General features: G+C 50.5%; 1 protein-coding gene across 3 annotated transcripts in view; it reads right to left on the bottom strand.

Annotated features, from left to right (window-relative positions):
• Positions 1-12,830, bottom strand: part of TSPAN9 (tetraspanin 9) — a 210,358-nt gene that overhangs the window by 82,846 nt on the left and 114,682 nt on the right. For 2 of the 3 annotated variants that reach the window (XM_024568643.4, XM_045199745.3), the window contains one exon: positions 10,682-10,761. In XM_024568643.4, coding sequence (XP_024424411.1) covers positions 10,682-10,744 — 63 coding nt within the window. In that variant the 5' untranslated portion in view covers positions 10,745-10,761. Of the gene's footprint in view, positions 1-10,681; positions 11,553-12,830 lie in introns of those variants that run through there. The other variant, XM_024568569.4, reaches the window with a different exon arrangement.

Below are 12,830 nucleotides of genomic sequence, written 5' to 3'. Positions count from 1 at the left end.
ATCAGGGCTTTCTTTGGGGGCTTCTGTACTGATCTGGGTGGCCTCATCAATCACTGTGGAGTGGCTGAGTAACAACCACCTACACCAAGGGCATACCCAGAACGTGACCACAGTGCAACATGCTCAGCCAAGTAGGAGGACGGCAAACTCCATGGGAACTCAGCACTCTGGAAATAAATGCAATGAGGTGATGGCATTTTCCACAGTGTTGGGGGAGAGCGCTATACATGGCTAGAAGGAATCACTAGGGGAGGGGGACACCCACAAGGGGCTTGCTAGAATAAGGAGATATGGCCACAAAGCTACCTTCCAAGGCAATGAGGATGGGTGGCTGTAGGGGTCCTGTTTGGCTCGGCAGGATATTCTAGTTGGAGGCCAGTATGGCTCCCCAATAGCATGGTGACTTTCCTTTAGACAAACACCAATCATTATTTAAAAGGAGTCATCTGCAAGGGGCATCCCATTATTGGCCAGTCAAAAGCCCTGCCCCTTACCTAGCATTTCCGTGCAGTTCAAGTCAGCCCATAATCAAAACGCATTTACTGAGCACCTATTAGAGCAAGCAACGCAAAGATAGCAAGATGAAGGGCCCTGACACTCACGCCGTCCTGCTCATGGCCATGGGTGACAACGCCTCTAGCCTCAGTGTCATCATCTGCACATAGACATCACTGTCCCCTCATAGTATCTGTGAGGATTTAAAGCCTAGAGGACTGACTGTCCACTGATCTAAGAAAGTCCTTGATAATCACTGGGTGGTCACCTCCACACTCACTTCTCTTTGGGGCTGGGACTAGGGGGAGGGAGGCACAAATTGTCAACTGAGTCATATACAAATATGCATAACTCAGGTCCTATTATCCCAGGCTACACTACAATAACTTGGAAATACCGATCCAAGAAAAGTACAGCCCAAAGTCAGCAGGGAAAGGAGCTGGGTCAGGATGACTTCCCAGTGATGATCACAGAAAAAATATGGGTTTGGGGGTTTGACTTACCTGGGTTCAAATCCCAGCTCCACCACTTTCCAGCTCAGTAATTTGGGGCAAGTGTGGCGTTGGTGGTATAGTGGTGAGCATAGCTGCCTTCCCAATAATTTGGGGCAAAATACCTAACCTCTCAGACCTTCTATCTCCTCGGAGGCAAAATGGAAATAATGCCTTGTCTCCCCCTCAGGTACTGTGGAGAGTGCAAGAGCTAACAGGGTAACCCAGGGAAGTGCCCAGTATTAGGCCTCACCACCCACTTCTATGCTTCTCAGTATCAACACATTAATGAGGCGGGTGGCTGGAAGGGCTGCTGGCCTTCTCCTGTGTCTCCAGCCTGAACTCAGAGGGGAGAGGGGTGATGGCAAAGCATGGAAGAGCAAAAGTCCCTCCATAACAAAAGATGTGTAGGCCTTCAGGGGACCATTATAAAACTTTACAGAAAGACATTAAAGAAGGTCTAATACACGGAGTGTACCATATCCATGAATAGAAACACAGAATTGGAATGCAACTTATATTTATGAATGGAAATGCAAAGATAGCAATTCTGCCCAAGTCAATCAATAGATTCGATGCAAGGCCAATCAAAATACCAACAGGGTTTGGGCAAGGAATAGGGAAGTTAGTCGACTGACTGCTGATTTTTAGTGAAACTAGACAAACTGATTCCAAAATTTATGCAAAAGAAAAAAAATTATGCAAAAGGACAAAGGACCAAGAAGAGCCAAAACATTCTTGAAAAAGCATAAGATGAGAGGATTTGCCCTACCAGATGTGAAACTTATTTTAAAGAAGTAGTAATTAAGACAATGTGGCACAGACACAAACAGAGCAGTGGAAAAGACACAGGTGGCATTACGCATCAGTAGGGAAAGGGGGATTAGTCAGTCAATGGTGAGACAACTGCTTTGTACTTGAGGGGAAAAGAAATCAGAGCCCTGCCTCACATCATACACAAATTAAATTCCAGATATAGTAAGGACTTAAATGTAAAAAAAAAACCTTTCAGAGATAATTATAGGAATTCCTCTTTAGTCATTCAAATTCATTCAGCAATACATGAGTGCCTAGTATGCTGTGACAAGCACTGTCCTATCACCAGGGATGTAAAGACACCCATGAGATATTATGTATTTGTTAAATAATAGATAAAAAGTAAAACCTAACAAAAGACAGAGACTGAGAAATTTGACTATGTTAAAATAAAGAATTTCTTCTTACCAAAGGATGCTATGAAGAAAGTGAAAAGGCAAACTATAAACTGTTTGTGGTAGACGTAACAGACAACAGATTAGTACCGAAAACATAAATAAAATCCTAAAAATTAGTAGGAAAAAGCAAACAACTCAATAAAAAAATAAAAACATAAACAAGCATTCACAGAAAAGAATGGTTAATAAACCTATGAAAAGATGTTCAATAGCAATCAGAGGAATGCAAATTAAAAACATAATATAGGTTTTACACCCACTGTATTGAAGAATGCCCAGAACTTTCTATTTTTAACAGACATTCCACTGGTGGAAACATCAACTGATTAATCCACTTTGGAAAACAATATGGCATTATCTAGTAAAGCTGAAGTACACACATCCTAAACCTCAGCAATGGCATTCTTTGCCATATACCCTAGAAGAGTTCTCTTCAAAATGCGGTTCATAGAAATGCTTAACACTTAGCAACTTTTTTTTAGCAATTTGATATCGCTGGAACATCCAAGTACGTGGTCAATGAACTCATTTGGATGTAGGGCACTCACCTGCGCTTTGAGCTGTGTACTAGTTTGCTCAGCAGAGCCATGTCTCAGAATTGTAAGTAAAAAAGCTGGTCCTCCACAGATGCTTTTAGAAGTAGTGTCCTAGAAAACTGTTGCATATTGTATTCCAGGAGACTTGTCCAAGAATGTTTGCAAAAGCATGTTTAAAAAGAAGGAAGCAGCCCACACGCTCGTCACTGGAAGGATGCACTGCAGTGCACTCAAGGGTACACCACAGAGCAGTGAAAACAAAGGCGTGGCAGTCACACATACCCTGTGACCACGCATCCATACACGTACCGTTGACTTTTTTAAATTCTGAATTATTCCATCTGCCAAAAGCATAAAACAAGCCACAGCAAATCATGTGGTGTTGAAGGAAGCCTATATATGTGGAAAAACTATAAAGAAATGTACTTAAAAGTAAAGGATCATAATTCTCACTGGGGAAGACGTGGAGGTGTGGTCAGGGAGGAACACACAGCGGCTTCGTGGGTATAGCTAATGTCTTCTTTCTTAAAATGCACAGTGGGTATATGTCCATCACATAATTTTTTAACTATATGAATTTATATGCTACATTCTACAATCTTTAACAATTTTAAATGACCATTTTTCTGGTTAATAAAGCAACCTGTACCTTGAGCCCCATGTGCCCTGCTGCCTTTGAGTCAGCTACTTGCTCCCCTACCCCGGGTCCAACACTGACTGTGCCAGAGGGGTGGCCTGCCCTTGGAGCACCCGAGGCAAAGGGCCCATGGGGACCCTGCAATATGACCACCAGCCTAGCGGGCCGGTCCTGGCCTGATTCATTGCACCAAGAGCAAAGGGAGTCAGGGGAAGGATGTGGGCCGTCCCGGACAGGGATGGCCAGAGGTAAGTGTAGAGGATGGCAGGTACAGCTCCTGGCCCTGGGCTCTGAGACCATTCCCCTGCCCCACTGCATTCCACCTCCATCTTCCAAAAGATCCACCAGGATCTCCCACTTCCCCATTCCTCCCATGCATCCCTAAGACCAGAAGACATCCAGAACAACCCCAGCCTAAAGAGATATCTGGGGCTGCTTCCAGGGCTCCAAAGCACTGCCCAGCACTGTCACTCCAGCCCCAGGGCATCTAACTCACTACTATTGGAGGGGTTACCTGTTCACATGCCCCCACTGCAGAAGTGCAGTGATAGTTACTGCAACTGCCAGTCATTGAGTCTAACCTGCCAGGCCTCCTGTTAAAGCAGTGTGCCTACATAATGCATGTATTACCTCATCTGGGCCCTATCACAGCCCTGTAAGATGGTTGATACTGCCACACAGGAGGAAACCCAGGCACCAAGAGGTTAAGGAAACCTTCAAAACATGGGCCTCTTTCTTGGAGTCTGACTCAGGTCAGAGCAGGGAGAGGAAGGGGAGCATGGCCTCTGTTCATGCAAAAAGCTGCCCGGGTGATCTAAATGTACACCCTGATGAAGAACCCCTGGAGCAGACAGAAAGCTCTCTGAAGGCAGAAGCCCTGTCTCTGTTTTCCTTGGCCAGTCACCGCCTCATCAGCCACTCAGATAGGGCCTCCCTGCATGGCACTGATGTAGCTACCCAATGGAAGGGAGATGTTTGAAATTCCTACTCTCACCTGAAGTCTTGTGCCTAGTTAGAGAAAAGGTAGGGGGTAAAAGCCATGTCTCTACCCGGGGCTGCTCTCCCAGCTGTAGATCTGCTCCCCCTCCCAACCACGTGCCATTTTTAACATCCCTGCCCCAACCCCCACCACTTCTGCTAGCAGATTAGCTTTCAAATGTGAGCAGGGACAAAGCTGGCTCAGGAGACTTAACTCTGCCCGATGGGTTTTAGCTCAGCTTCAAAGCTTCCTAACTGGAACCAAATAAGCAAGCAGATCGCAGCTAGAAGGGAGAGGCCAGAGGGGCAGTGAAAAGGGGCATCTCTGTAAGCTGGATTACCTACAGCAACTGCCTACAGCCCAAGGGACACCGCAAGACCTGTCATGGTGGTCACTACCAGAAAAACAAAATCTCCCTTTCCACAGGCACTGGAGACCAACTGAAAAGCGTCCCCAGGCACTGGCACGCACTGCATAGCAGTGTAGGGCCACTTCCTCCTCAGAGTCCATGCCATGCTTCTCACCCCAGGCAGCCTCTCCCCACTGGCACCACCAAGACCAATTCCACCCCTTGTTCCTCTGTGTTCAGCCCATTTCACAGGCACGGGGGGGCTCTGTCACTCCCATTGGACTGTAAGCTCTGCCCTAGCGCAGGCTCTGGATTTACTTGTCTCTATCTCTCTCTACCCTTCTTCCTTGCCCAGACCCCCATCCTCACCTATCCAGCAAGCTCCTATTCACTCTTCAAAATCCAGGTGTCACTTGCTCTACTCTGTTATCTCTGTATCTTGTCTCTATTAAGCAATATTAATTACCCTAATAAGTAGCTTTGCTGAGCACCTACTGCTCAGAACCATAATTATCTGTTTATGTTTCTGACTTCTCCATGGAACTCTGAGCAGCTTGAGCTTACAACAGTCGCTCAATAAATGCATGCACTATGCACTAGCCACATAGTATCTGATCAGCCCTTTCAACAGAAGAAACAGAAAAGACACATAATTCACTAATTCTTTTTCCCAAACTAGGAAACTAACTCCTAAAAGAAACAGTTTGTTTTTTTCCTCCCTTTTCTAAAGGGAGCAAACATTTCAGAGTGGGAGTCAGACAGCCATCACTCGGGGGTGGAGAAAAGGAAAGGAGAAGTCGAGTCAGGCCACCCATATGCTGAGTCCCAGCCTGCTGCTGCCTCTCCCTAGAATGCTGGGAAGGGGGAGGTGGCCCTGCTCTCACCCCTCCTTTGGCAGCCCTGTGTTCAAATGCCTGGTGGAGGACGAGCCAGATGACCTCTCAATTCCACGACTTCCTGGCCCGAGAAAGCTGATCTCCTGTGTGCGAGCCCAGTGGGCCCGTCCTCACCAACTGGAGCCTCGTGTGCATGCAGCGGGCATTCAATAAATAGTTGTGGCATGAGTGCACAGACTCAACTGGGACCCTAACAGCCCAGTAAGTCCCAGAGCTGGCCTCCAAATTCAGCCAAGGGCAGCCAGGCACATGGAGGTATGGCATGGGGGGACGGGGACTGGGATGAGCCTTCCCTCCTTCCCATACCCTCCCCCCAGCCACCATCCTTGGAGGAGGTTGGTGGTGTTTTCTGAGCTCTTCACGCCCCATAGGATGGAGGACAGACCTGTGGTGCTTTCTTCAAGGCAGTGACGGCGGTCACCCTGTTTCAGCTGCAACTTTCTCTTCTCTACCCTCTTCCTCCCTTCTCCCTCCTCATCTACTCTTGATTGACACCAATGCTGGCTCTGACATGATTTAAAAATAGATATTAAGACAAAGAAGTTTAATTTTTAATGCTTTGGAAGGGAAGTGAGCACAGAGCCAGCATTCCCTCATAGCCATGTTCCAAGGTCTCTGAGCATCAGCCAGGCCCTACATCTGTGCCCTTTCCCCCAAGCAGAGCCAGGCCTGACACACTCCAAACATCTACCTATAGCAGCTGTCTGGGGGACAGCCTGATGACTCACCCCTGAGCACTTTGTGGAGCCTCTGAATGCCTCTGGCTGCCCAGGTCAGCCTGGATCTCCTGTTTGGAGAGGCCAGGTCAAACCGGTCCTGCTCGGACCCCTCAGACCACTCACCACTTCTGTTCCCAGACAGAACGCACCCCACAGCTTCCTTATGATACCCCAAGCTGCCCAGCACTGGCTGTGCACAGGCCCCTGTCCTATGCACCACAGACCGACAGGGAGCCACGTAGCCCACAGAGACACTTATGATGCAGCCAAGCCAATACAAAGCACATGTCTCAAATGTGGCTGGAGAGCCTTAACCAAGCTGCTGGCTACCAGAGGGCAAGTGAACAGTCTGGGAGGGGCCGAGCCCCAAAGGCCTGACCCCACTTACGGGAGGTTAATCAGGGCCCCATGGCATCCCTGTGCCAACATTTCCTCTATTCTAGCAGACACACTGAACACTGCCTTCTTCACTAATTGGCCTTTATTGAGGGAGAACTCCACAAGGAATAGACTTTCCTTTGGGGCCAGAATGTCACTGCTCTGCCAGCCATGACTTACAATGATGGGACAGCTGTGCTAGCAAGCATGAAAAGTGACCATTATCCGGAGTGGCAATTATGCCAGCAACCCCAGCCCCACCCCGACCCCTCCATATCAGATAGGAACTTGACTTAGGTTGGGAGAAGCTGAGCTGGGATCCCATTTACTGTCCTGAGAAGGGGACATACACCCCCAGCACTCTACCTCCCCTTCTCAGAGTGAAAAGCTCTGAGCCTCCTTTGCCCTCCTATTAGGGCACAGATGCACTTAATCTCTACCTGAAGGGTTCCACCAGATGGCCCTGGGAGGACTCAGAGATGAGCTGAGGGAAACACCCTAGTGGTTCCCACTGTGGGGAGAAATAACTTGCCATGGGTTTGATTACTGGTGGACAGGTCCTCGGGATGGGGAAACTTCTGCCCAATTCAGCCTCCTAGTTTGTTTCCACTAAGAAGCCAGCATTTTCTTGGCTGTAAGAATCAGAGTGAGGCATTCAGTGGAAAAGAGGAGGTGATACTCAGTCAGACATGACACTGACTGCCCCTCCTCAACTCCCGCCATCTACGTCAGGCCCTCAGAAGTGCTGCCCTGGGTGCCAACGTGGCTAGCACCATCTGCTTGAAGTTGGAAGTGCCAGGAGCAACCTGGACCCTGTCCCCCACCCTGAAGCAGACAGGCACCCAGCAGCCTGTGAGGCACCTGCCCTTTTCTGGGTAAGGAAGAGGAATGCTGGCAGTAGAGCTCTGCCTCCCACCCAGTGCCAGTGATGTCACCCAGGCCCTCACCAATACCAATACCCTAGAAGCTCCACCCAGTGGCAAGGAACCAGGGACTCTCCCACCTGCGAGGGGTGGCAGTGTAAGACAGCTGCACTGGGAACCCTCCCAGCAGGCTCTGAGGAGGCAAGGGGTATGGTGGCAGCAGTCAGTTTGGAGAACTACCAGGTAGGCTCCAGGATCTAAGGAAGATCTCTATCTATTGATAGCAGGCCTCAGGTTCAACTCTAAGGCCTCAGAAAGGCCTCCTTTTGGGGTCTGAGCCTTGAGACTAGAAAAGGTGATTGTCATGTAGTTCCTGACAATTGCTCTGGGTCCAGGAGGAGTCGGCTCTCAGTAGCCCTGCATACCTCCTCACCCCACCCTTGTACCCACCTCGGTCTCTCCTCCCCTGTGTGCACTAGAAAGGTCAGAGGTATCCAGGGATCCTGCCCCACCTGCTTTTGGCCCAAGCAGTTTCTCTTCTCATTTGCCTCTTTCCTCCAATTCTTCTCCCATATTAGGTTCAATTACCTGGCTACAGGAAGTTGTCATTCAAGTGGAGCTTAGTGACCCATCATGCCCAAGTCCTGGCTAACACCCCGCTATACACACTTGTTCTTCCAGACCCAATAAACATTCTTACACACACAGGCATCCATTTCTCTTTTGCTAAATTTTCTGCCTTTCCTAACGTGTATGTCTTATTTCATCATCTCATAAACTACTAGCATCAAAGACCTGGGTCTCCGAGACTAAATTTTTTCCAGCTCATAGCATGTCATGGGAATTCTAAAAATACTAAGTAATCAGAAAAGCCAGATTAGGAGTCACTCCTTGCCTGGTAAGAGAGAAATGGTGGTACCTTCAAATTAAGAAGAGACAGCAAGTCCTCCCACTATAGACCATAAAGGAAGGCCATTCCATTGACCAGCTCATTAACATCTGCCAGGCTTTTCAGGGATGACGAAAGAGCCTCTTGTCACCCCATGGCTAAAGTGCTAGGAGAGCCTTCATCACAGCCTACCAAATGGGAGCTGGGAATCCCTGTAACACAATTAACATATGGATTTACTGTTCTGGCCCTCCATTAACTTACTCACAAATATATATCGAATGCCTACTAAGTGCAGGGTACATACCATTGCACAACACCACTTGAGGAGGTCCCTAAACCAAGTTGACACCATCCTGGAGATAATGAAACCTCAGCAGTTATACCCAATCCAGCCAGCAGGTGGCAGGGTGAGGGTTGGGGAGGAGCAGAGGCACAGCCAAGGCACTGAATGAGCATCCCCAGGAGGGTCTTTCTAGTAAGTGTTAAGATATGCACAGTGGCGCAACACAGAAAGGCGGGTTGACTTTGAACAAAAACAGAGACAGAAGCTATGCACAACGAAGGGGCAATGTTAGTGTAATCCACAGGCACCGGAGAAATACGCACCAGTACTTGGCTGACACTAATCCTGGCAAGTGAGTCAGAGGACAAGCAGCACTTGCCCAAAGGTGGTCACAAAATCATTCTCAACATTCCAGTGGTTCTGCCCCAGTTTCCACAAAACCCTCGCCACACAGCAGGTAACACAATAGCTGGAGGGCCCAAGACCATGGAGACACCTGGGAAAATCCAACTCAAATTCAAACCAGGGTCCTCCAAAGAGAAGCAGCAGCCTGTGCATGAGTCAGGGAAGAAGGGCCCCTACCCAGAGAGAAGGCAAGGATGCAGAATGTCTCATACCTAATGAAGTGAGGGCATGAGGAAAACCATTACAACAGCCCCCCATTGGGCTGGAAAAGATACCCAGTCCTTAAGAAGTAACAAAATTTAGCCAAGGCCACAAAACAAGCTAACACAGAACCAAGACTAGAACCCAGACTCCTTCCCACCTAACATGAATTTTCCCCTCTGCGGGAAAAGTTAGCCTCCCTGCAACATACCCAAAAAGTTTTTCAGTTAAAGCCAGTCACTCCCCACAAGTGTTGAACACCAAAACACAACTGCTTCTACCCAACTTCACTGCAAATGACTTTCTCCTGCCCCCAGTGCTCCTCCTGGACCACAGGCAGCTGACAGCCTCCAGCCGGCAGGAGAACAGGCCCTGGGGCAGAGCCAAACATCTGTGCTGACTGCATCTGGGCTCTGGTGAAGAAAGGCGGAGACAGTCATTTTGATGAAGGAACAATTACATATAAACTTAAGAAGTTTTCAAATTTGCCTAACTAGTATTTCCTCCGCACAAGCATGCAAGCCGTGTCCACACAGCCTCCAGAATCACAGAAGTCAGAGAACAATTCCAAGCTGCCTCACCCACCAACACCTTCCCTAAAAAAACATAGGGCACTCCTGATTGTCCCCCCTTTATCCCTTCCAGTCTCTGGGTTTCTCAAAGCTGGGAGGCCTGGCAATCCATGGCAGGAGCACGTGGCCAGCCGGCTGCCCCTGCCCAGTCCACTGCAATCCCTCAAAAGCAGCTGCCTGCCACCCGATGGCAGCATCCCTCCCACACCCTCCTTTCCCACATGAGCCCTAACTCTGAGGCATATCTGCAGGCTAGCAAGCAAGTCCCTCGACTTGGGACAAGGGCTCCTTTTCCTGGGGTTCATTGGCAGGAGTAGATGTGACCTCTACCACTCCCCCATGTCATGTCCATATAGTGCTGCACATGGTATTCTTGCGTATTAAAAGGAATACAAGAACATCCGCACTTGTGCCTGTCTTCAACACTGGGTCACAGCTGGTAAAGATTCTGACCCCATACCTACTTCTGCAGCTTATCCAGTTAGGGACCCTTCCAGAATGGGTTTCTTATAGGTGAAGGACTTAGCGGCAAACTTTGCCAGCCTCCTAGGAATAGAGTAAGTCTCCCCTGGAAGACAGGCGAGTTGGAGCCCTCATTCAGCCATAGAGTAGGGAGAAAGGAAAAGGAAGATACATGGACGAGGGAAATAAATGATCTTAAAAAGCAAACCCCACTTACCGTGGTGCAGAAGCAGAGCAATGCAGCACTAAAGAGGAAGAGGGTACGTAAGACGCGAGGACACAAAGGGAGGAATAAGCGCAATGACTTACCCAGAATATCAAATTGAAGAGGAACATCATGTACTTCAAGCAGCAGAGGCAGCCCCTGGCCATGTTGCACTTTTTAAATTCTAGGAGGAAAACAAAGGACAGGTCCAGGTAAAACACCACGTACTTGCTGCCTTTGGGGGCATTGTACTTGTCAGTCTTAACGCCAGCCTCAGCACGGCTCTGGCCCCGGGAGCCTGCGGTGCCATAGAAGGCGCCGGCTGTGAAGCCGCGGCCGAACGAGCGGCCCGAGGTGGACGGTTTGGCAAAGTCCGAGTCCTTGCTGTCCAAAGATGGACTCCGGTGGATCGAAGAATCCTCGCTACTCGACTTCTCCATGCTCCAGGCGTTCCCAGGGGACGCAAGGGGCGGGGGGCATCGCTCCCAGAATGGGACGGAGGGGGCGCCCAAGTCAGGCGCAGGCTGCGGGCGGCCGGATAGAGTCTTGCACGCCCCCTCTCTGTACCAAGGCGCACTTCGGACCTGACCTGGTGCACAGGGGCTGCTGCCCTACTCCTGGCGGGCTGGCCCCGGGACGGCTCTGCGGCTCAGCTCTGCGTTCTAGCGAACGCTCTCCGGGAACTGGCTGGCCTGTGTAACTTAGCGTCTTTGGGAAGGCTGCAATTTGACTTCTCTTTCCAGAGCGTCAGCTCGCCTCCCGGTGCACCGGCTGCTCCACGAGAAGCACAGGGCTCCGGGATCCAGGCTCCCAGAGCACACACCTCGCCCGACCCAGCCTCAGCGCTGAGCCCCAACCACTTTGCAGGCGCTCCGCCTCCTTTTGCTCCTTGACTTTGCGGAGCTGCTTGCCAGCCCTACGCTGGGCGGGCGCACTGTGGACAGTGCCGGGAGATCCACCGCAGCTACCACCACTGGGCTTTTCCAGAGAAATCCCAGCCCCGACTCCCGACTCGGAAATCGCTGAGAGCCCCCCTCTCCGGGCCCTTGAGCCCGCCCCCTGCTTTGCATTCGACCAATGAGCATGAGATCTGCCAGGGGCATGGGGGTGGGGCAGCCTCCCCCTCCCCAATGACACAACGTCTTTAATAGGATTAGCGTTCTCCTGAGTGCCTACACCCGTGCCCTGGGAACCCTCACTAAATGTCAAGGGCTCTAGAGTCGAGGGTGAACCAGAACCTTCATGTTAGGCTCTGGTCTCCTCTACCGCAGAAAAGGGGGCGGCAGAGGAGGGAAATGACTCGAGGTACCAACAACCCAGGGAAAGCGAGGGAAAGGGTTAGGGAGGACTGGAGGGGTAAAGAAGCGCGGCCACTGTCGACCTGGCCGCCTCCCCCTGTGCACTCCGGGCCTGTCCGACCCAGGGCACACGGTCTCCTGGTTACAAACACCATGCTTTTGCACACGTGGGTCCGGCTATGACACACAGGGAGAAGGGACCGCAGGAGCAGCGTGAAGTGTGGGAAAGGCACTAGAGGCCTCCGGGGGTACGCGCCTCCCTCCCGGCCCCCTCCGCGCGGGCGCGCACACACAGGGCACCACGAGGCTCCTGCAGCTACGTGAGTCCCTTCCCCCACCCCGCGCATTCCAGGGTGGAACTCTGAGCGGGCTGTGACCAGCACGGGGCAGAGAAGAGCAGGTGGCGGAGGTGAGGTCCTGCTTATAACAAGGATGATGTAAGAGTGCTCTAGGACGCTGTGTGGATCCTCTACCGTGAGGAGTGCAAGTAAGGAGCTGGTCAGGGAAACAGCAGGAAGAAGGCTCTTGCTAGGGTCTTGGGATCATGCCGTAGGAGCCTACATCCTACCGTAAAACACTGTGCATGGGTAGCATCTCCTGGGCTGGTGCAGACCTGGGCTACACAGTTGGCAAACAAAGAAGACTAGAAAACTTCGGGGGAAGGGGTGAGAAACCCATCCTTTTTCTGTCATCAGCAAGAGAGTGCTAAGAGCACTAGAGGGCAGGGCTAAATCCTTTGAGGCTCAGTATCCCCAACACCTAACACTGGGCTTAGGGTCTGAGGGGATGAGGACTACACTGGGGTGGCTGGATAGAAAATTCATGCCCCCCCGTATGGTATGAATGTGAAATGGCCTCCCCAGATCCCATCAAACACTTCTTCTACACCTGCTTCAATGTGCTGAGCACAGGGCCAGGCCCTTGAGGAAATTGATGTAAGGTGTGCTGCTCCCTG

This window comes from Desmodus rotundus, chromosome 3 (genome assembly GCF_022682495.2).
Source record: "Desmodus rotundus isolate HL8 chromosome 3, HLdesRot8A.1, whole genome shotgun sequence".
NCBI lineage: Eukaryota > Metazoa > Chordata > Mammalia > Chiroptera > Phyllostomidae > Desmodus > Desmodus rotundus.
This window is presented reverse-complemented; position numbering and strand designations above follow the sequence as displayed.